The sequence below is a fragment of the Rhinoderma darwinii genome, chromosome 3, assembly GCF_050947455.1.
Source record: "Rhinoderma darwinii isolate aRhiDar2 chromosome 3, aRhiDar2.hap1, whole genome shotgun sequence".
Lineage (NCBI taxonomy): Eukaryota > Metazoa > Chordata > Amphibia > Anura > Rhinodermatidae > Rhinoderma > Rhinoderma darwinii.
In genome coordinates this window covers 20,931,550-20,955,448 of record NC_134689.1, presented here as the reverse complement: position 1 = coordinate 20,955,448, position 23,899 = coordinate 20,931,550, and the positions used below count along the sequence as shown (strand labels likewise).

The following is a 23,899-nucleotide window of genomic DNA, read 5'->3' as shown; positions in this document are numbered from 1 at the left end:
AGGGGGGCTGTATGGCGTTATCTGCAGGGGGCTGTGTATGGTGCTATCTATAGGGGGGCGCTGTGTGGTGGAATCTATAGGGAGGCACTATCTACAAGGGGGGGGGTTGTGTGATTCCCAGCAGAGGGGGGGCCCCAGTCAAAAGTTTGCTATGGGGCCCAGTCTTTCCTAGTTACGCCCCTGCTCAGGAGAATCGCTGCTGTTACCGCCCAGTTGTCAAGTATAGGCTCATTTGCACATTTAGAAAAAAACTCATAACTTAAAATAATAAACGTTTTGGGACACAGTTTTCACTAGTATTATCAGCATGACAGCGCCTATTAGATTAGCTAGGAGATTGGACATTACTAAACTAGTGACAGATCCTCTTTAAATGGAGGGATTGTGGTATACCTCTGTAATACAGCATCTAACGGTACATGTTACAATTATTTTTGTGATGGATTCACGCAGAATTGAACACAATAAAAATCTGTATGAAATCTGAGGTTTACAGAGGTAGGAGGCAGACAGTAGGGCCCTAAATATTGTACAAAAAAAAAAACTGATCAGTCTCCAGCCCAGCACCTATAGTTTATAAAACAGTTCCTGTTCTCAGATCCTCTATGTCTATGACACAAGTAAATGGTCAAATCATTACTAAGATTTCACAACAACCCTCTCAGGCTTCGTTCACATCTGCGTCAGGACTCCGTTCATTGGTTTCCGTCTGAGCTTTCCGTCAGGGGAACCCATGAATGGAACCCTGAATGGAATAAATTGATTTCAATGGTGACTACAGTCGACTATGGTATTGATTCCGTCAAAATGACGGAACCCTTAAACAAACGGAAACCATTTGCATCGGATCCGTCACCATTGAAATCAATGGTGATGCAAACGGAAACCTATGGTTTCCGTTTGTTTCAGTCAGGGTTCCGTTCATGGGTTCCCATGACGGAAAGCTTCCGACGGAATCACTGAACCGGGCCCTGACGCAGATGTGAACAAAGCCATAGTGAAATCTCAAACGTTTCTGATTGTTACCAGTACTAATTATATCTATCCAGTTATCACGACTTTAAGGCTATGTTCACACGGAGTATTTTGGGGGAGGAATATCTGCCTCAAAATTCAGTTTGGAACTTTGAGGCAGATTTTCCTCTCCCTGCACGTCGATTTTCGCGCCGTTTTTCGCCCGAGGCCATTGAGCGCCGCGGGCATAAAACAGCGCGAAATACGCTTTCTTGAGCGCCGCGGGCATAAAACAGCGAGAAATACGCTTTCTCTGCCTCCCATTGAAGTCAATGGGAGGTCAGAGGCGGAAGCGCCCGAAGATAGGGCATGTCGCTTCTTTTTCCCGCGAGGCAGTTTTACTGCTCGCGGGAAAAAGACGCCGACGCCTCCCATTGAAATCAATGGGAGGCGTTCTCGGGCCGTTTCTGCCGAGTTTTGCGACGCGGTTTCCGCGTCAAAAAACTCGGCAAAAGACCCCGTGTGAACATAGCGCTCTATTCACACCACATTTTGCCATACAGTTAAGCTTTTTTTTTTTTTTTTTCCTAAAAAACGTATGCTCAACTGTATGCAAAAAAAAACCCTTTGCAAGTCTATGCCAAACCAGTCTGCCATAAGCTTTCATTGTAAAAAACATACACCATAAACTTCTGTTCACACTGATGTCATGGCCTCTGTTTATAGCCAAACAACACCTGACATACCCCAATGACTTATAATGGGGTCTGTCGGGGTTTCGTTAAGGTTTCCATCATTTTGAAGGTAAGATTAGCGCTGCGTGGATTCACACAGGCAGTTCTTGAGTCAAACACTAGTGGATACAAAAGAGAGGTTTTACTGCTCGCGGGAAAAAGACGCCGACGCCTCCCATTGAAATCAATGGGAGGCGTTCTCGGGCCGTTTTTGCCGAGTTTTGCGACGCGGTTTCCTCGTCAAAAAACTCTGCAAAATACTCCGTGTGAACATCCCCTAACACTATGTATGTCCAGGTCGGGGAATTGGTTAAACTACCAGGGTGACTAAAGGCCCTTTTACACTGGGAGATTATCGAGCAAACGAGCGATCACAGAACGCTCCTTCCCAATAATTGCCCTGTGTAAACAGGGCAGCGATCAGCAGATGAACAAGCAAACACTCGTTGGTCTGCTGGTCGCATCGTTTTAAATGTGTCAAATGTTATTGTTGTCGGCAGAGCATCTTCCTGTGTAAACAGGGAGATGCGCCGCCGGACATAATACAAATGTTTGGTCGATGTAAAAGTACCTATAGTTTGCAATCGGTAGTTGATAAAGGATTATTCTGAAAACAACACTCATGTACTGTTCTTAGCAGCTTTATCTGCCACCCTCCTGCGCAGATCTTGTCGGCCTTGTTTTTTATGAGACACACATCAATAGATTAATTTTTTTTTCTGTCTTTCAGGGAAACCGCTGCCGCCAACTCCAGACGACAACAGGGTAAGTTTACAAACACAAAGTTACATATTCTATAATTAAACAAGGAGAGACATAATGTAAGTGAATTACTATCAAATAAGAAACATAACAAAAATTTTGGGGAAATAATGCAACAGAATTTTTATTTTTGTAAGGCCCCATGCATACGACCGTATATTTCATCCGTAATTACGGACCCATTCATTTCTATTGGCCACGGACACCTTTCAGTATTTTTACTGATGGGTGTTCGATCTATAAAAGTTATAGAACCTGTCCTATTCCTGTCCGTAATTACGGCACGGACTCTCCAATAGAAGGCTATGGGCGCTTCCGTAAATACGGATGGCTACGGATGTGCATCCGTAAACAATCTGTATTTACGGAAGCGTTGCTATGCAACATGTTGGTGTCATCATTTTCAGCCTCCCTCTTTTTTATTTTTTATGGATCCGTATATACGGATCAAATACGGATGCAATATAGACCATACTTACGGACACCCTTCCGTATATACGGATGAAAGCCATATGACTACGGATCCGTATTTACGGACAGTATTTACGGATAAATGAAAATACGGTAGTGTGAATGGGGCCTAAGAATAAGTTAACCCTTAGGCCCCATGCACACGACCGTGCCCGCAATCGCGGCCCGCGATTGCGGGCACGGCCGGCCGCTGACTGACAGCCGCATTTTCGGGCCGTGCTCCCATACAAAGTATGGGAGCACGTCCCGCAAAATGCGAAAGAACGGACATGTTCCATAATTCCCGGAACATTTCCACGGCACTGACACCCTTCCGTAGTGCTACGGAAAGGTGTCAGTGTTCAATTAAAGTGAATGGCTCCGTTTTTGCGGACCACAATTGCGGTCCGCAAAAACTGAGGTTTTTTGCTGTCGTGTGCATGGGGCCTTAGGCTGGTTTCACACTGAGTTTTTTGTAGGCAGAAAATCTGCCTCAAAATTCAGTTTGAGCGCCGCGGGCAAAAAACGCCACAAAATACGCTTTCTCTGCCTCCCATTGATGTCAATGGGAGGTCAGAGGCGTTAATGCCCGAAGATAGGGCATGTCACTTCTTTTTCCCGTGAGACGGTTTTTCCACTCACAGGAAAAAAACGCCTCCGCCTCCCATTGAAAGGAGGCATTTTCGTAAGTTTTTTGGCGCATTTTCCGACGCATTTTCCGCGTCAAAAAGCGTGTACGAAAACTCTGTGTGACCTTACCCTTAGACTTCGGCTTAAAGGAACGGTAAACATACAAAATATATAAAACATAAATACTCAAAATATATAGAGAATTATTCTTCGCTTGTCAGCCATGTTTCAATTCCTATTTCTCAAAATCCTATGTCTGTCTGTAAGGCAACTAGCTGTTGCAGGAGCCCTCCCCCACTGCTCTGTTTGCAATAGGAGACAAAGAATGCTAAGCACTGCCAATGCTAAGCACCGCCCCTTGGTTAAGCCCCACCTGTTCAGTCCTCTGCCAATAGAAAATGGAAGAGATCATAAGAAAATTAACACCTGCTAGATTTTTACAAGACTGTTTGCTGCAGGTACCTGCAGACAATCGTACAGACTGACAAACAATGCGGGAAAATGCATCTCCTGTTTACGTTTAGAATTCATTTCTAGGCTTAGTGTTCCTTTAACAACGACCCCGCAGCATCAACCCATCATTATCTCATCTTCTTTTTTCCATTTCTTCCAGAGAAGCCATTTAGATCAAGGCTGGGCAGTCGCATTATATGATTATACAACAGAAAATACCCAAGAGCTGGTACTCCGTAGAGGGGAAGAATATCTACCACTGGACACATCAGAACTGCATTGGTGGAAAGTACAGGATAAAAATGGGTAGGCTGATTAGTGGTAAAAACCTGTACTCTAGATTTGGAGTTTAAAGGGTTATTACCATCTTAGACATTTATAGCATATCCATTAGATAGATAGATAGATAGATAGATAGATAGATAGATAGATAGATAGATAGATAGATAGATAGATAGATAGATAGATAGATAGATAGATAGATAGATATCTACCCAGGTTTGCCAAATTGGCAACCAACTACAAGTTTCTGCCAAAATTAGGGTTGCAGAACTTGTGATGAACTCAACTGTTGAGAGTTGTCTATCCCTGGTTAATGGTAACCAATAATATAGAGACAACTGGATTGTGGGTGCTTTGCAGAAATTTGCCCAATTTTTGGTACTGGATCTTCTAAGGTTAGAATCCTATTATTATCAAGCAAGGTTCATCTGGTTTGGTTCTATGTACCTACCTCTGCTCACAATGACTATGTTAATATGAATTCACATATGGAGAGTGAGCGTCTTCAGCTAAAGTTTGTTCCAAGAACAGAAAAAAATGTCACATTAGAACTTCAAAAATTGTAGAGAACGAGGGGTGTAATTATGGGAAGTTCAGAAGTTATAGTTGCACCTGGGCCCTGGTGTCTGAGGGGGCCCAGCAGCTCCTCTGCCAGTATCGTAAATGGCACTTGATAGTTAGGGGTCCTGTTACAGATTTTGCCACAGGGCCCAGGAGCTCCATGTTACACCTGTGAAGAGAAAGTAAACGTTTAGGTGTATATATACGTGTACTGTAAATTAGTGTAAAAAAAAATTACCGTAATTCATTTAAAGAGTATAATTTTAGAATTGTGTAATTATAGTAACTGTGGGCGAATCATTAAAATATTCTGTTCATTTTTTTTAGACATGTTGGCTATGCCCCAAGCAGCTATCTAGCGAGGCAGAGTGAAGACAGCCTGCTAACCTATGAGTAAGTGCACCTCAGAACCTTCTGCATGAAAGCCATGTATATGAAGTCTGGGATTTGTAGTCCATCTTTCACAATTAATCCTAATACCTCCCTTAGATACATTGCATAGATTGGCCACAGGTCCCCCACTATGGAATAAAGGACCATACACAGTATATACAAGTTGTTTAAACCCGCCGATTTCGTCGGGATTGGCTTACGTGTATAGAGGCCTCCCAACTGTCCCCCGACACAGCATATGCCGGGGGCAAGAAGGTTTGAGAATGTTGAATTTGCCATATCTGGCAGCAGCTTATTCCTATCTGCTCATTGTAATAAAAATACATACTCCCGCGAGCATGCAGCTTTATAAGGGAGTCCAGAGTGAGCGCTGTCGGCTGAACGGGCGTTTGGCTGACAGCTATTTTGTGTATGGCCAGATTAACCCTCCATCATGTCCACAATTCTCCATCCCATAAACCCAAGTACTGTTTTGACACTATACACTGCTTTCTGTTTCACACTAATTGTAATGGGGCTAGCATTTCTCCATGTGTGGCTATGCTACAGTCCTAAAGCAACCCTCCAAAGAAGAATATGAGTGTGTTTGCCTACTCTAAGACAATATGGTTGGTGTTGAAGTCTAGTGCACAGGAGGAATACAGTGGTGTGCCCATGGTCGGCCATCCTGATGCTTATGTTTCTAACTTTCACTTGTACTATAAAATGTCAGAATGGAATAATTGTGGTGATTTATTATTTGAACTATTTTTCTTTTTTTCTGAAATGTTTTTATTCAACATTTTAACAAAAATTTTTGTTTAACATAAAAAAGATGGGGAGTAGAGGGAATGGGCATCACAGGAGGGGTAGAGAAACAGACGCTGTCAATGCGGTTCAAGAAGCTTTAACGTTAGAAGTTTAATTTGAGAGTCTATGATCAGCGGGTTTTGTTCCCGGTAGCTCTAGTTGAGGAGATATCACTCTCCATGTCGGGTCTGCGATGTATAAACCAGTTTGGCGGTGACAGAGGAGGTGTCCAGTGATTGCCGATCTCCAAGTTTAGACAGTGCGTAAAGTACCTCACTTACGACATCGACCATTTTACGCACCCTTACAACATTGAAGAAGGGGGGATGGAAATGAGCAAGTGCCGAGCAGTCATTTCGGCAATATATACTCTGGGCCGTGGGATTGTTTTGGTAGTTTGGAGATCACATGGGATGTCTACCTGCTATAGTTTGTTCTAGGAACCAGGGGGTGGTTTGGATCCAGTCATGGATCCTGGATTTAATGTGTGTTGGGAGAATCCGGATAATGGGTTTCCATGTTTCAAAGAATAATTACATTTTGGATTCGTTTTGTAAGAAAGCGTTAATCCAGTTCTTTCTCAAAAGAAAGGTTCAAAGTGTTGGTTGTTCGGGCCCAAACTATTTTTCTATATAAGATCCTCATGTGCATTTTAACCATTTTAAACCTGAATGACCGAGCTATTTTTTGCGTTTTTCCATCGTCGCATTCCAAGAGCTATAACTTTTTTATTTTTGCGTTGACATAGCTGTATAAGGTCTCATTTTTTGCGTGACAAGTTGTATTTCTTAATAGCACCATTTTGGGGTACATATAATTGTGTAAAAATCCATAAATTGCGCCACTCTTCTTTTTCGTCCTAGATTTACGCTGTTTACTGTGTGGTATAAATAACATAATATCTTTATTCAGCGGGTCATTACGATTGTGGCAATACCAAATTTATATCGATTTTGTATCTTTTACTACTTTTACACAGTAAAAACACATTTTTTTCAAAATTATTTGTTTTTGTGTCGCCATATTTTAAGAGCCATAATTGTTTTATTTTTATGCCGATGCAGCTGTATGAGGGCTTGTTTTATTGCGGGACGTCTAGTTTTTATTTTGGAGTACATGCGACTTTTTGATCACTTTTTATCACATTTTTTTGAAGGCAGGATGAACAAAAAACAGCAATTCTGGCACTTCGTTTAAAAAAAATTACGCAATTCGCCGTGCGGGTTAAATAATGTAATCTCTTTATAGGTGGGGTCGTTACGGACGTGGCGATACCAGATATGTGTAATGTTTTACTTTTTTTTTTAAAAATTCATATTAAAGTATTTTATAAGGGAATAAGTGGGTTTTTAATTTTTTTTATTTGGGATTTTAATTTATTTATTATTTGTTAACTTTATTTTTAGTCCCACTGGGGGACTTCACTATGCGATCTTCTGATCGCTTTTATAATACACTGCAATACTTCTGTATTGCAGTGTATTATTGCCTGTCAGTGTAAGGGTATGTTCACACGCAGTGGTTTCAGCCGTAATTCGGACGTTTTACGCCTCGAATTACGCCTGAAAAAACGCCCCTAATACGCCTACAAACATCTGTCCAAAAAAACGAGAGTTGTTAAAAAAACATCTGAAAATCAGGAGCTGTTTTCGCCTGAAAACAGCTCCGTATTTTCAGACGTTTTTGGGCACTGCGTGTGAACATACCCTGACAGGCACCTGCTAGGTCATGCTTCAGGCATGGCTTAGCAGGCATCCCCCACAGGAAGACCTGGGGGCCTTTGTTAGGCCCCCGGCTGCCGTAGAAGCCATTGGCACCCTGCCATTGCCATAGCAGGGTGCCGATGATGTGAGAGATGGAGCACCCTCCCTCCAAAACCCCTTGGATGCGGCGCTCGCTATTGAGCGCCGCATCTAAGGAGTTAAACGGGTGAGATCGATGTTGATATCGATCCTGCCCGTTAGTGCAGGTGTCCGGCTGTCTTTAGACAGCCCTACACCAGCTTTAGCCGCACAGGACACCCGTGCCGGGCTTATGTCAGAGCGCCGTGAAAAGGCGGCGCTCTGGCATATGTACCCTTAACGGCCGCCGTGAAAAGGCGTATTAGCGGTCGTTAAGGGGTTAAAGCTTCATCATACGATTATATCCACTGGAGCTAGAGACATTCAATGGTTTAAACTCTGAAAAGTCTTAGGATAGGAGGAAGTGTTTCACTGTTTTTAGTTCCTGTAAACTCTCTGTATATGACTGAAACTTTTTGTTAATAAATGAGTAACATGTATGATAAATAATTCCTGTATTCATAGCATAAAGAAGTGGTCTTTATCAAATGCCCTATTAGGGTAATCAGAGTTAATAAAGGAGTCTTATTAACCACTTGAATACCGCTGAACGACTATGTACGACGCAGCAGTAGGCCGTTAACAGTGGATTCTTAGCTATCTGCCGGCACTGAGTGGCGCTGCAGATCCCTGTGATCGTGCTGTTACTAAACAGTAGCGGTGCCAGGGAAGGCTCTGGAGTACTGGTACTCTATTAATCCCCTAGATGCTCTGTCCCCCCCCCCATCAGCACCCCGCTACGTGATCATAGGGTGCCGATGGGTTGTAATGGCAGCTGGGGGCCTAACAAAGGCCCCCAAGGCTGCCACAGCTATCTGGCAAAGGCACAGCCTGCTAGATTGCCTGTCAGTTTATCACTGACAGGCAATAATGCTTTAGTATACTGAGTATGCCAAAGTATTATGAAAGCGATCAGTAGATTGCATTGTGAAGTCCCTTAGTGTGACCAAAAAAAATAATTAGTTACAAAGAAAGTTTTATAACAAAAAAAGAGAAACAAAAGAAAATGTTTTCTATAGAAAGTGATTTTATTTTCCATAGGTGTTAAAAAAACAAAAAAAAAACTACACATATATAGTGTCACCGCAATCATAGCGCCCCGAAGTTAAAACGTAACCAACAATTTATAAGTACCCGAAAATGGTTGTATTAAAAAATATGACTCATCCCGCAAAAAAGAAGCCCACATACGGCTACATCGATGGAAAAATAAAAAATAATTGGCTCTTGTTATGCGGCGACATAAAAATATATTTTTTTCCATAATATCTGCTATTATTGTGCAAAAATAGTAAAACAAAAAAACGATACATATTTAAGTAGTGAAGGGGTTAAATCTTCCGGTAATTATGTGGTTAAAGGTAAAGGCAATGTCCATCTCCACAAAAAAAAATAATTAAAATTGGTTCAATACAGCTAAAATAAAAAAAATTACACAACTTTGCAAACAGTCTCAATTAAAAATCTCCTATCGTTTTGTGTCGACAGTTCCTATGCGGACTTATGCATGTCAACAAATGACAAACTGTATTCTGTATTCTGTATTCTGATCCTGCAGTCATACTCCCTTCCATTTATCCCCTACTACTACTATTACTATTATTACTACTACTATTACTATTATTAGGCTGGGTTCACACGTGGCGGAATTTCACTTAAATTCCGCTGCGGACACTCCGCAGCGTTAATCCGCAGCGGAGCCGTTTGTCCATTGACTTCCACTTTAATTTAGCAGTGTTCGTTTAGACGATGCGTAAAATTCCGCTGCGGAGCATAGGCTGCGGAGCGGAATTTGGTGTCCGCAGCATGCTCTGTCTGTTGCGGAGCAGTGGCGGACTCATGGCGGAATTTCTCCATTGACTTCAATGGAGATTCTAATTTCCGCAATGAAGTCCGCAGCTGTCATGCACATGTTATGTGTGCTGCGGATCCGTCTTGCTTTTTTAACTTGACATTTCTTCATTCTGGCTGGACCTATGTATTTCTAGGTCTACAGCCAGACTGAGGAAGTCAATGGGGCTCCCGTAATGACGGGAGCGTTGCTAGGAGACGTCTGTAAATAGTCACTGTCCAGGGTGCTGAAAGAGTTAAGCGATCGGCAGTAACTGTTTCTGCACCCGGGACAGTGACTACCGATCCCAATATACAGCAACCTGTAAAAAAAATAGAAGTTCATACTTACCGAGAACTCCCTGCTTCTGTCTCCAGTCCGGCCTCCCAGGATGACGTTTCAGTCTAAGTGACGGCTGCAGCCAATCACAGGCCAAGCACAGGCTGCAGCGGTCACATGGACTGGCGCGTCATCCAGGGAGGTCGGGCTGGATGCCGAAAGAGGGACGCGTCACCAAGACAACGGCCGGTAAATATGAAATTCGTTTACTTTCACTAGGTAAAGTGCTGTCCCTTCTCTCTATCCTGCACTGATAGGGAGAAGGGAAGCACTTTTCCCGCAGTCCGCAGCAGCTAGTCCGCATCAATTTTCTGCACATTTTGTGCAGATCCGCAGCAGAATCTGCAACGCAGATTCTGTGCGGCATTGATGCGGACAGTTGCGGAGGAAATCCGCCACGTGTGGTCATGCCCTTACTACTACTATTACTATTATTACTACTATTACTACTAATACTACTACTACTATTATTACTACTACTATTACTATTATTACTACTATTACTACTACTACTACTACTATTATTATTACTACTATTACTACTACTGCTACTATTACTACTACTACTACTACTATTACTACTATTATTACTACTACTATTATTACTACTACTGTTACTACTACTATTACTATTACTATTATTATTATTATTATTATTATTATAACTACTATTATTACTACTACTATTACTATTATTACTACTACTATTACTATTATTACTACTACTACTACTACTACTACTATTATTATTACTACTATTACTACTACAGCTACTATTACTACTACTACTACTATTATTATTACTACTATTACTACTACAGCTACTATTACTACTACTACTACTATTACTACTATTATTATTACTACTATTATTACTACTACTGTTACTACTACTATTACTATTATTATTATTATTATAACTACTATTATTATTACTACTACTACTATTACTACTATTATTATTACTACTATTATTACTACTACTACTATTACTACTATTATTACTACTACTATTACTACTACTACTACTATTATTACTACTATTATTACTACTACTATTATTACTACTACTACTATTATTACTACTACTACTACTACTACTACTATTACTACTATTATTACTACTACTACTACTGCTACTACTACTACTATTATTACTACTATTACTACTATTACTACTACTATTACTATTATTACTACTAATACTACTATTATTATTACTACTGCTATTACTACTACTACTATTACTACTACTACTATTACTACTATTATTATTACTACTATTATTACTACTACTGTTACTACTACTATTACTACTACTACTACTACTACTACTACTACTAATATTACTACTATTACTATTACTACTACTATTATTACTACTACTACTATTATTATTACTACTACTACTACTATTACTATTATTATTACTACTACTACTACTGCTACTACTACTACTATTATTACTACTATTACTACTATTACTACTACTATTACTATTATTACTACTATTATTATTACTACTACTACTATTACTACTACTACTATTACTACTACTACTATTACTACTATTATTATTACTACTATTATTACTACTACTGTTACTACTAATATTACTACTATTACTATTACTACTACTACTATTATTACTACTATTATTACTACTACTACTATTATTATTACTACTACTACTACTATTACTACTATTATTACTACTATTATTACTACTACTGATACTATTATTACTACTATTATTACTACTATTATTATTACTACTACTATTACTACTATTATTACTACTACTACTACTACTACTACTACTATTATTACTACTACTATTACTACTACTACTACTACTACTACTATTACAATTATTATTATTACTACTATTATTATTATTACTATTATTATTACTACTACTACTACTACTACTACTACTACTACTCCAACGACTACTATTACTACTACTACTACTATTATTATTATTACTACTACTACTACTACTACTATTACTAATATTACTACTATTACTATTATTACTACTACTACTATTATTGCTGCTATTACTATTATTATTATTACTACAACTACTACTATAACTACTACTATTATAACTACTACTATTACTATTATTACTACTACTATTACTACTACTACTTCTATTACTACTACTACTACTACTACTATTATTAGTATTACTACTATTATTACTATTACGATTATTATTACTACTACTACTACAACTACTACTATAACTACTACTATTATTACTACTACTATTATTATTACTACTACTACTATTACTACTACTATTACCATTACTACTACTATTATTACTACAACTACTACTATTACTACTACTACTATCATTACTATTACTACTATTACTATTATTATTACTACTACTATTACTACTCCTATTATTGCTACTACTATTACTACTACTATTACTACTACTACTATTATTACTACTACTATTACTATTATTACTACTACTACTACCACTTCTATTACTACTACTATTATTACTACTATTATTATTACTACTACTTTTACTACTACTACTATTACTACTATCTACTATTACTATTATTACTACTACTATTACTACTACTACTATTACTACTACTATTATTATTACTACTATTATTATTACTACTATTACTACTATTATTATTACTACTACTTTCACTACTACTACTATTACTACTATTACTACTACTATTATTATTACTACTACTTTTACTACTACTACTATTACTACTATTACTATTATTACTACTACTATAATTACTACTACTATTATTACTACTACTACTACTATTATTACTACTAGTATTACTATTATTACTACTACTATTATTACTGCTACTATTACTACTACTACTTCTGTTACTACTATTATTACTACTATTACTACGTCTACTGTCATACATTTTGTAAGTTCACATGTTTATATTTAAACATTTTTAGGTGGTACAACAGAAATATAAGCAGGAACCAGGCTGAAAAGCTTCTCATTGATAAGGTATGTACCGTATTTATATCTAAAATTGATCATTTGTATATACATAGTAGAAGTGTCCATTTAATTATCTATGTGACCTTGAGAGTATTGCTTCCCTCCACAAGGTCAGTATTCTCTAGAGAACTGACAACCTATGTTCTACTTTATGTTGGTTCAGACTAAAAAATGTCTGCATGCTGCGAAATGCTGCCCCATATCAGTTACTTGCAAGGAAAGTGCGCTCCAATTTAAAGCACTGAAGAACTTTTAAAAATTCCTGTGAGCTAGGGCTTATTTAGACAAACGTGTAATACGTCCGTGCAACGCGCGTGATTTTCACGCGCCTCGCACGGACCTATGTTACTCTATGGGGCCGTGCAGACCGTCCGTGAGTTTCACGCAGCGTGTGTCCGCTGCGTAAAACTCACGTCATGTCCTATATTTTTGCGTTGCTCGCGCATCACACACCCATTGAAGTCAATGGGTGCGTGAAAATCACGCGCAGCACATGGAAGCACTTCCGGGTGACGCGCGTGATTCGCGCAACAGCAGTAAAAAGTATGAATGAAAACAGAAAAGCACCACGTGCTTTTCTGTTTACAAACATACAAACAGAGTGTGATAATTATGGCGGCTGCGCGAAAATCACGAAGCCACGCATCATATGGTGATGACACACGGAGCTTTTAAGTACCTTTTGCGCGTGCAAAACGCCGCATTTTTTGCGCGCGCAAAACGCAAACGCTCGTGTAAATCCAGCCTAAATATGCAACACAAGACCATATTAACCCCTTCCCGACACCTGCTGGAGGCGGTGGGAGAGTGTGGAGTGGGCTCACGGGCTAAGCCCACTTCATAAGTTGAGTGCATCGGCTGTATGAAACAGCCGACACTTCCGAGCAATCCCACTTGAGCAAGATTCTGCTTGTTTAACCCCTTAGATGCCAATAGCGAAAGCAGCAGCTAAGCCTTTAGAATGAGGGGGGTGACCCCCTCTGACGTTCTATCGCCACTCTGCGACGTGGTTGCGGGGTGCCAATGGTTGTCATGGCAGCCTGGGGGACTAATGAACGCCCCCAGGTCTGCCATCCTTGTGCTACTATTAAGGGCAAAGCCCCACGTGGCGCAATTGCTCTTGAATTCCGCTGCGGACACTCCGCAGCGTTAAACCGCAGCGGACCCGTTTCTCCATTGCCTTCCACTTCTTTTTAGTAGGCTTCGTTTAGACGAGGCTGAAAATTCCGCTGCGGAGCATAGGCTGCGGTGCGGAATTTGGTGTCCGCAGCATACAATGGATGTTACGGACCAGTGGCGGACTGGTTGCGGACTCATTGCGGAAGTTCTCCATTGACTTCAATGGAGATTCTAAATTCCGCAATGAAGTCCGCAGATGTCATTCACATGTTATGTGTGCTGCGGATGCGTCTTGCTTTTTTAACATGACATTTCTTCATTCTGGCTGGACCTATGTATTTCTAGGTCTACAGCCAGACTGAGGAAGTCAATGGGGCTCCCGGAATTACGGGAGCGTTGCTAGGTGACGTCAGTAAATAGTCACTGTCCAGGGTGCTGAAAGAGTTAAGTCATCGTCAGTAACTGTTTCTGCCCCCTGGACAGTGACTACTGATCCCAATATACATCAACTTGTAAAAAAAATAGAAGTTCATACTTACCGAGAACTCCCTGCTTCTGTCTCCAGTCCGGCTTCCCAGGATGACGTTTCAGTCTAAGTGACGGCTGCAGCCAATCACAGGCTGCAGCGGTCACATGGACTGCCGCGTCATCCAGGGAGGTCGGGCTGGATGCCGAAAGAGGGACGCGTCACCAAGACAACGGCCGGTAAGTATGAATTTCTTTTACTTTCACTAGGGAAAGTGCTGTCCCTTCTCTCTATCCTGCACTGATAGAGAGAAGGGAAGCACTTTTCCCGCAGTCCGCAGCAGCTAGTCCGCATCAATTTACTGAACATTTTGGGCAGATCCGCCACAGAATCTGCAACGCAGATTCTGTGCGGCATTGATGCGGACAGTTGCGGAGGAAAACCGCCACGTGGGGGCATGCCCTAAGCCCTTTGTCAGGGATTTATAAAATCACGATATACTGCAAAACATTAGTATTACGGTATATTGTGTAAGCGAGACAATCATCGCTGGTTCAAGACCCCTAACGGGACTAATAAGAAAAGTAAAATACAGCTAGATAAAATTTTTATATACTGTGTATACACTCCTCAACATTGAAATTGCAACACCAAGAAGACCAAGGTTGTGCAAATCGAGGAAGTAGCAGCAGGTGTCGCTAAGATCTGCAAATGATCACATTTTCCATCACCTAGCTCCAGTCTGTGGCATGTGGAGGGCATAAAAGCCAGATTAAACGTTTTTTAGCTACATGAAACCTCAAAAATCGTATCAAGTGGTTTGGGATAATTGTGCGATGCCACCTGTTCGTCGACGTGCCAGTTATGGCCACTTGTCGCAAACTGAGTGGGACAGAATCCTTGAACTGAGAGACCATGGTTTAACACTCTACCAGATGGCTACGTGCCTAGGCCGAGATGTCAGCACTGTTCAACATTGCGTGTCCCGGAGGTTGGGAATACAACAACGAACGGGAATGACAGCAAGAAGCGCAAGGAGGCGAAGCTCTGCACGCACGATCGTCTGATTGGAAGAATGGCGCATATTAATTCATTCTGTACTGCAAGTGAAATTGGACGTCACATCCCAAGCCTAGGGCGGCAACCAGTGTTGACACAAACCATCAAAACGCATTTGCGTGACATTGGGCTGCGAGGCAGATGTGGAACTATAGGTGTACCATTGATCACACGCCACCGCTCTCAAAGGCTATCATGGTGCACAGCAAGACGGCAATAGAGGCAGGAATAGAGGTCTATCCTCTGCAGCGATGAGTCCGCTTTTGTCTCAAGTGGAAATAGCTGGAACTTTTTCATATCTGGTATCACCACGTCTGTGGAAGTCCAAACTATTACAATCTAACTCGCACAGTGAATGCAGGAAAAAAAATAAAAATAAATGCCAGAATCACAGTTTTTTTGGTCCCCTCATCTCACACCAAAAAATGGAATAAAAAGTAATCAAAAAGTCTTATGTACCCCAAAATGGTTCCAATAAAAACTATATAAACTATATAAATTTGGTATCGCTGTCATCGTATTGACCTGCAGAATAAAGTTAACATGTAATTTTTACCACACGGTGGAAGCCATAAAAACAAGACCCAAAAAACAATGGAGGAATTTCAGTTTTTTTCCTATTCTACCACACAAATATTTTTTTTCCCAGTACATTCTATGGTACAATAAATAGTTCAGTGAAAAACTACAACTGGTCCCACAAAGAAACAATCCCTCACGGCTATATCGACGGGAAAAAACAGAAAAGTTATGGGTTTTGGAATATAGTTACATAGTTACATAGTTACATAGTTAGTACGGCTGAAAAAAGACACATGTCCATCAAGTTCAACCAAGGGAAGGGAAAAGGGAAGGAAAAATTTCTACACATAGGAGCTAATATTTTTTTGTTCTAGGAAATTATCTAACCCTTTTTTAAAGCCATCTACTGTCCCTGCTGTGACCAGCTCCTGCGGTAGGCTATTCCATAAATTCACAGTTCTCACTGTAAAGAAGCCTTGTCGCCTCTGCAGCTTGAACCTTTTTTTCTCCAGACGGAGGGAGTGCCCCCTTGTTTTTTGAGGGGGTTTTACAAGGAACAGGATTTCACCATATTTTTTGTATGTGCCATTCATATATTTATATAAGTTAATCATGTCCCCCCTTAGTCGTCTTTTTTCAAGGCTAAATAGGTTTAATTCTTTCAATCTTTCCTCATAACTTAAATTCTCCATGCCCCTTATTAGCTTCGTTGCTCTTCTCTGTATTTTTTCCAACTCCAGGGCATCCTTTCTATGAACTGGAGCCCAGAACTGAACTGCATATTCTAGATGAGGCCTCACTAATGCTTTGTAAAGTGGCATTATTACATCCCTGTCCCGCGAGTCCATGCCTCTTTTAATACACGACAATATCCTGCTGGCCTTTGAAGCAGCTGATTGACACTGCATGCTGTTATTGAGTTTATGATTTACAAGTACACCCAGATCCTTCTCAACAAGTGAATCCGCCAGTGTAGCGCCCCCTAGGACATATGATGCATGCAGGTTGTTGGTACCAAGATGCATAACTTTACATTTATCTACATTAAACTTCATTTGCCAAGTGGACGCCCAAACACTTAGTTTGTTTAAATCTGCCTGTAATTCATGAACATCTTCCATAGTCTGAACTATATTACATAGCTTGGTGTCATCTGCAAAAATAGAAATAGTGCTATTAATCCCTTCCTCTATATCATTAATAAATAAGTTGAATAATAGTGGTCCCAGCACTGAACCCTGGGGTACACCACTTATAACCGGGGACCATTCAGAGAAGGAATCATTGACCACAACCCTCTGGATACGGTCCTTGAGCCAATTCTCAATCCAATTACAAACTATATTTTCTAAACCTATAGTCCTTAATTTACCCATTAGGCGTCTATGGGGGACAGTGTCAAATGCCTTTGCAAAGTCCAAAAACACTAAATCCACAGCGGCCCCTCTGTCTAGACTTCTGCTCACCTCTTCATAAAAACAGATTACGTTAGTTTGACAACTTCTGTCCTTAGTAAAACCGTGCTGGCTGTCACTTATAATGCTATTTATTGTCACATAATCCTGTATATAGTCCCTCAATAGCCCCTCAAACATTTTCCCCACGATGGATGTTAAGCTTACTGGTCTATAATTACCCGGGGAAGACCTAGAGCCCTTTTTGAAAATAGGCACCACATTTGCCCTGCGCCAGTCCCTTGGCACTATACCTGTCACTAGAGATTCTCTGAATATTATGAAAAGGGGGACAGAAATAACTGAACTAAGCTCTTTAAGAATTCTAGGGTGTAACCCATCTGGTCCCGGAGCCTTGTGCACATTTATTTTATTTAATTTAGCTTGGACCATCTCTACATTCATCCAATTCAGTATATCAACTGATATATTAACAGCACTGGCACCGGCTACATCAGCTGCTCTTTCTTCTGTTGTATATACAGAGCTAAAGAACCCATTTAGTAACTCTGCCTTCTCTTGATCCCCTGTGATCAACTCCCCATTACCATTATCTAGGGGTCCTACATGTTCAGACCTTGGCTTTTTTGCATTTATATGCTTGAAGAATTTTTTAGGATTTGTTTTACTATCCTTGGCCACCTGCCTTTCATTTTGTATTTTTGCTAATTTTATTACATTTTTACAGATTTTATTAAGCTCTTTATATTTTACAAAGGCTACAGCTGTACCCTCAGATTTGTATTTTTTAAATGCCCTTTTTTTGTCATGTATTGCCCCTTTCACAGAAGGTGTAAGCCATGTGGGGTTTAATTTGAGTCGTTTATACTTATTACCTGTAGGAATAAATTTTGCACTATAATAACGCAAAGTAGATTTGAAAATCTCCCATTTATCATTTGTTCCATTATTTGACATTAGTTCTTCCCAGTCTATATCCTGAATTGCAGCCCTCATCCTGGGGAAATTGGCTTTCTTAAAATTAAATGTTTTTGCCCTCCCAGCCTGCGTTTGTTTTTTACAGTATAGGTAAAATGTAACTATATTATGATCACTGTTACCGAGGTTTTCACGAACATTGACATTCCCAACAAGATCTGCATTATTAGAAATGACCAGATCCAACAGAGCTTCACCTCTAGTCGGGTCTTCCACAAACTGGCCCATAAAATTTTCCTGCAACAGGTTGAGGAAATGTCTCCCCTTTGCAGTTGAAGCCGAACCATGACACCAATTAATATCCCGGAAATTAAAATCTCCCATTATCACTACAGTACCCGCCTGTGCAGCCCGCTCCATCTGTTTATATATCTGACCTTCCATCTCCTCAGTTATATTGGGGGGTCTATAGATTACACCAAAAGTAATTTTTTCAGTGTTTACCTCCCTTTCTAGTTCCACCCACAAGGTTTCAACCTCCTCACAGTCTTCACCCACTATTGTCTCTTTCACACTCGCCTTCATATCACTTCTCACATACAGACATACACCACCACCTTTCCTATTTGTCCTGTCTTTACGAAAAAGTGTAAAACCCTGTAGATTTACAGCCCAGTCATGTGAAGAGTCCAGCCATGTTTCAGCAACACCAACTATATCTATATTTTCTTCCAGTATCAAGGCCTCCAGCTCCCCCATTTTGCTTGCTAGACTTCTGGCATTTGTGAACATACACTTTAACTTGCCTGTCAGTTTTTCACTTTTATTATCAGAAATGTGATTTGACATTAATCGGTCCTTTTTATTTACACTGATGTTTTGTAACGAAAGGATCTCCTTATCTTGTTGTCTAGTCCTCTCCCCACATTCTGTTTCTCCCCCCACCAATATAGTCTGACCCCTCTCTAACCTGGCTACCCCTTTTTTTTCTACATTGACCTCCCTCCTCAGCCCTAGTTTAAATACTCCGCCACCCCAGCTAGAATTCTCTCCCCCAGCACAGCGGACCCCCTTCCATTTAGGTGCAAATCATCTGCAGAATACAGTTTGTACCCCAATGAAAAGTCAGCCCAGTGCTCTAGGAACCCAAATCCTTCTCCTCTACACCAAGACTTCAGCCATGCATTTAACTCCCTAAGCTCCCGCTGTCTTTCCTGTGATGCGCATGGCACAGGCAGTATTCCTGAGAATACAACCTTGGAGGTCCTTCCCTTCAGCTTGTAGCCTAGTTCTTTAAAATTATTCTTAAGGCTCCTCCACCTACCATTTATTCTGTCGTTGGTACCGACATGGACCACGACAGCTGGATCATCACCAGCCCCTCCCAGCAATTTGTCCACCCGTTCCACCACATGCCGAACCCTGGCACCAGGGAGACAGCAAACCATTCGGTTGAGGCGGTCTTGGCGACAAATTATTCTATCCGTCTTCCTGATTATAGAATCCCCTACAACTATCAATTGTCTTGGCTTGCCTGCATTACCATCCCGCCGACTACTAGCTGGGCTGTTCTCCCGGCTGTTAGGGAGATCAGTATCCACTAGGGCTGCCTTTTCTGAGACTGACACCCTCGCATCATCACCCAACCTGGCAATTTTGCTTGGAATGCCAGAAACCGGATCGGCCTTCCTTGTCTTTGACCCCTTTCTACTGCCCCTAACTACATTAACCCAGCTACTTACCTGATCCTGCTCACCCATGTCTTCACCCTCCAGTTCTAACCCACTAACTGCATGCTCTGTGAGCAGCAAGCTCCGCTCAAAATTGTCTATCCTCCTCAGTGTTGCATTCTGCTCCTCCAGATCTCTAATACGAGATTCCAGGTGAACAACATGCTCACATCTGCCACAGAGATATTCACCCTGGAACTCCGGCTCCAGTCGTGTATACATATGACAAACTGTGCACTGAAGAAAACCTCCAATCTTGCTATCCATTATCCAAGTTACACCAAAACAGCGAACAATTGTCAAAGAAAAAGAAGAGTACTTACTGGGGCTTCAACTCCTCTTTTCAACTCCGGTTTTAGAACTCCACTTAGTTCACAAGCCACTTAAACCACCAAGCTCAGAAAGAGCAAGCTCAAAATGAGGTCTGATGACTAATTTATACCACCTGTGTCCAGTTAACCCCTTCCCCCTCGTCAACTGCTCAGCTGGAACGAATCTGCAAGGGAAAAAAAAAAAAAATTTACAAATTATTTTTTTTTTTAATTGTGTGAGTTTTTGCTATCTTCTATTTGCTAGCAATCAAAACAGATTCACAAACACAGAAATACAGCAACACAATACAGAAGTACAGCAACACAATCCGGTTTTAGAACTCCACTTAGTTCACAAGCCACTTAAACCACCAAGCTCAGAAAGAGCAAGCTCAAAATGAGGTCTGATGACTAATTTATACCACCTGTGTCCAGTTAACCCCTTCCCCCTCGTCAACTGCTCAGCTGGAACGAATCTGTGTCCAGTTAACCCCTTCCCCCTCGTCAACTGCTGAGCTGGAACGAATCTGCAAGGGAAAAAAAAAAAAAATTTACAAATTATTTTTTTTTTTTAATTGTGTGAGTTTTTGCTATCTTCTATTTGCTAGCAATCAAAACAGATTCACAAACACAGAAATACAGCAACACAATACAGAAGTACAGCAACACAATCCGGTTTTAGAACTCCACTTAGTTCACAAGCCACTTAAACCACCAAGCTCAGAAAGAGCAAGCTCAAAATGAGGTCTGATGACTAATTTATACCACCTGTGTCCAGTTAACCCCTTCCCCCTCGTCAACTGCTCAGCTGGAACGAATCTGTGTCTTGTTAACCCCTTCCCCCTCGTCAACTGCTGAGCTGGAACGAATCTGCAAGGGAAAAAAAAAAAAAATTTACAAATTATTTTTTTTTTTTAATTGTGTGAGTTTTTGCTATCTTCTATTTGCTAGCAATCAAAACAGATTCACAAACACAGAAATACAGCAACACAATACAGAAGTACAGCAACACAATCCGGTTTTAGAACTCCACTTAGTTCACAAGCCACTTAAACCACCAAGCTCAGAAAGAGCAAACATAAGGAGGAAAAAATTATAATGAAAAAACAAAAAATTTATGCGGCGGGAAGGGGTTAATAATATTTAATATTTTTATTTTGAAGCCAGAGTTGGAGTCAGTAAATTTTTTTGACCTCCGACTCCACCCAAAACTGACTCCCACTCCACAGCACTGTTGACTTGTATTGTATATTAGGGATACAGCTCAAACTCTGCTACATCTTTTATATTTGGAACGCTTAGTGCAGATTCTGTTGACAAGATGTATTTATTATGTGCGCTAACAATGAGCTCAATCATTTAGCCTCCTTGTGTTTCGGATTTTGTCGGGTGCTCAATCATATCTTTTGTATTTGGCACCGTGGAAAATAGCTGAACTATATGTTTGGCGAGTCGTTGCTAATGTGACGGCACAGACGCATTTTTATCAGCGGTATTTTTAGAATGAATTTTAATAGATGATGTTTCTTTATTTTAGGCACAGTCAGCCGCCCATTGTGCTCAGACTCTCCTACTGTAGATATAATTGGGATTTCTATTCATATTCAGAAATTCTTCCTATCGTGTCCTTTTCTTTCTTTTCTACACAGGGCAAGGAAGGGGCGTTCATGGTTCGGGATTCAAGACAGGCAGGGATGTACACTGTATCCATCTTCACCAAATTATCAGGGTAATTGCTAAACTGCCGGAGCTTATACGACTACTGTATAAGGGAATGTGTATGGTACACCTAAACTGTGAAAGCGTTAAAGGGGGTCATACAGGATTATAAATACAGCGCCACACCTCTCCAAAGGTTGTGTGTAGTATTGCAGCTCAGCCCCTTGGAGCTGAGCTACAAACCAACTGGTTTTCTAATCTTGTACAACCCCCTTCAGTATGACCATTCCAGCAAGGAAATTTCTCCAGTGTTCACTAGCAAAGCCGATATACTTGCGTCACCTTATTTGAGTGGAGTAACATTTGTTATGACCAGCAGGTTTTGGACCCACTGGGCTACTCCTCCGGTTTGGCTTAGGGCCACCTTTAAGGGCGTTATCTATGTAGCCTCTTCGGTCTTCACCCTTTTACCCCTATATAGGGAATTGGACTTCTCTGTGGGAAGGCTACCAGGTCGCTACCTCTTGAGGTGGTCCCGGCGGAGTAGCTGCTGGCCAATCAGACTAGAAACAAGCACTGGTAGATGGTACCTTGATGGTTGGAAGCTTCAGGCTTGACACCAACAGTAGGAGGCAGACTGACAGTGGGCAGCTGGATGAAAGCTGATGGAGGATCGCTGGACACTGGTGGATAGTGGGTAACTGGATACAGGCTGACAACAGACAGCAATAGCAGACTGGATACGAGCTGGTAGCGGATAACACGATACAAGCTGATAGTGGGTAACTGGATACAGGCTGACAACAGACAGCAATAGCGGCAGCAGACTGGAATCAGATGCATACAGGAACCTTTGCAGGATACAAACAAAATTGTTCCAATGTTACTCAGGCATCTGGTGGATAGCGGAGGTGCCTTAAATAGTCTAGAGGGCAACAGGGATTGCTTGAGTGACTAGGGACAGTGTAGCCGCAAGCGGAGGACATTAGCAGACACCGGCGGGTAGAAAGGGACTTGATCCAGCGCTTTTAAAAGGAAAATTCTTACCAACTTTATTAAATCTTCACATAAAATTGCACTGAGCACAAAGGGGAGGATGCAGCAAACCTACATATTTTGAACGAATCACTCGTTCTTAGTCATGGCGTGTCAGACACCGACGGCCTGGGAGTGAGGCAGGCTGCCAGAAGAGGTACGAGACCCCGCCGGCAGGAGCAGTACCCGCCCCCGGCGTTACAACCCTATATACTGTGTTCCCCTTAACTGAAAATCTTGCATATGCAAGTCCATCTATAATAAGACAATACATGTAGCAAGCAATTTACTGGTCTTTAACATGTGGCTCTCCAGCTGTTGCAAAACTACGACTCCCAACATGCTCTGACAGACGCAGGCTGTTGTATTTTTGCCACAGGTTGGAGATCACTGAAGCAGCTACTGTTGACAGATTAGTGAATCCCATCAATCCAACTCCAGTCCTGAAGAGTCCATTGACCCGTGCACTGATTCCAACACATACATTGTCCTTGAAAATGATGTATCTAGTGCTACCAGGGCAGACACAGATAGCAGGGTAAATGTGGTGATGAGTTCCTTGAATTAAAAGGATTTTCTGAGATTAAAAAAAAAAAAAAAAGATCTGCTTTATTTCCAGAAACA

At 41.0% G+C, this 23,899-nt stretch overlaps 1 protein-coding gene across 1 annotated transcript in view; it reads left to right on the top strand.

The window, feature by feature from the left end:
- The window catches only part of ITK (IL2 inducible T cell kinase), a 64,515-nt gene that overhangs the window by 21,968 nt on the left and 18,648 nt on the right, over window positions 1–23,899 (top strand). The window contains exons 5-10 of the mRNA XM_075855619.1: window positions 2,419–2,453; window positions 4,144–4,289; window positions 5,154–5,219; window positions 12,993–13,047; window positions 22,231–22,301; window positions 23,756–23,784. Coding sequence (XP_075711734.1) covers window positions 2,419–2,453; window positions 4,144–4,289; window positions 5,154–5,219; window positions 12,993–13,047; window positions 22,231–22,301; window positions 23,756–23,784 — 402 coding nt within the window. The remainder of the gene's footprint in view (window positions 1–2,418; window positions 2,454–4,143; window positions 4,290–5,153; window positions 5,220–12,992; window positions 13,048–22,230; window positions 22,302–23,755; window positions 23,785–23,899) is intronic.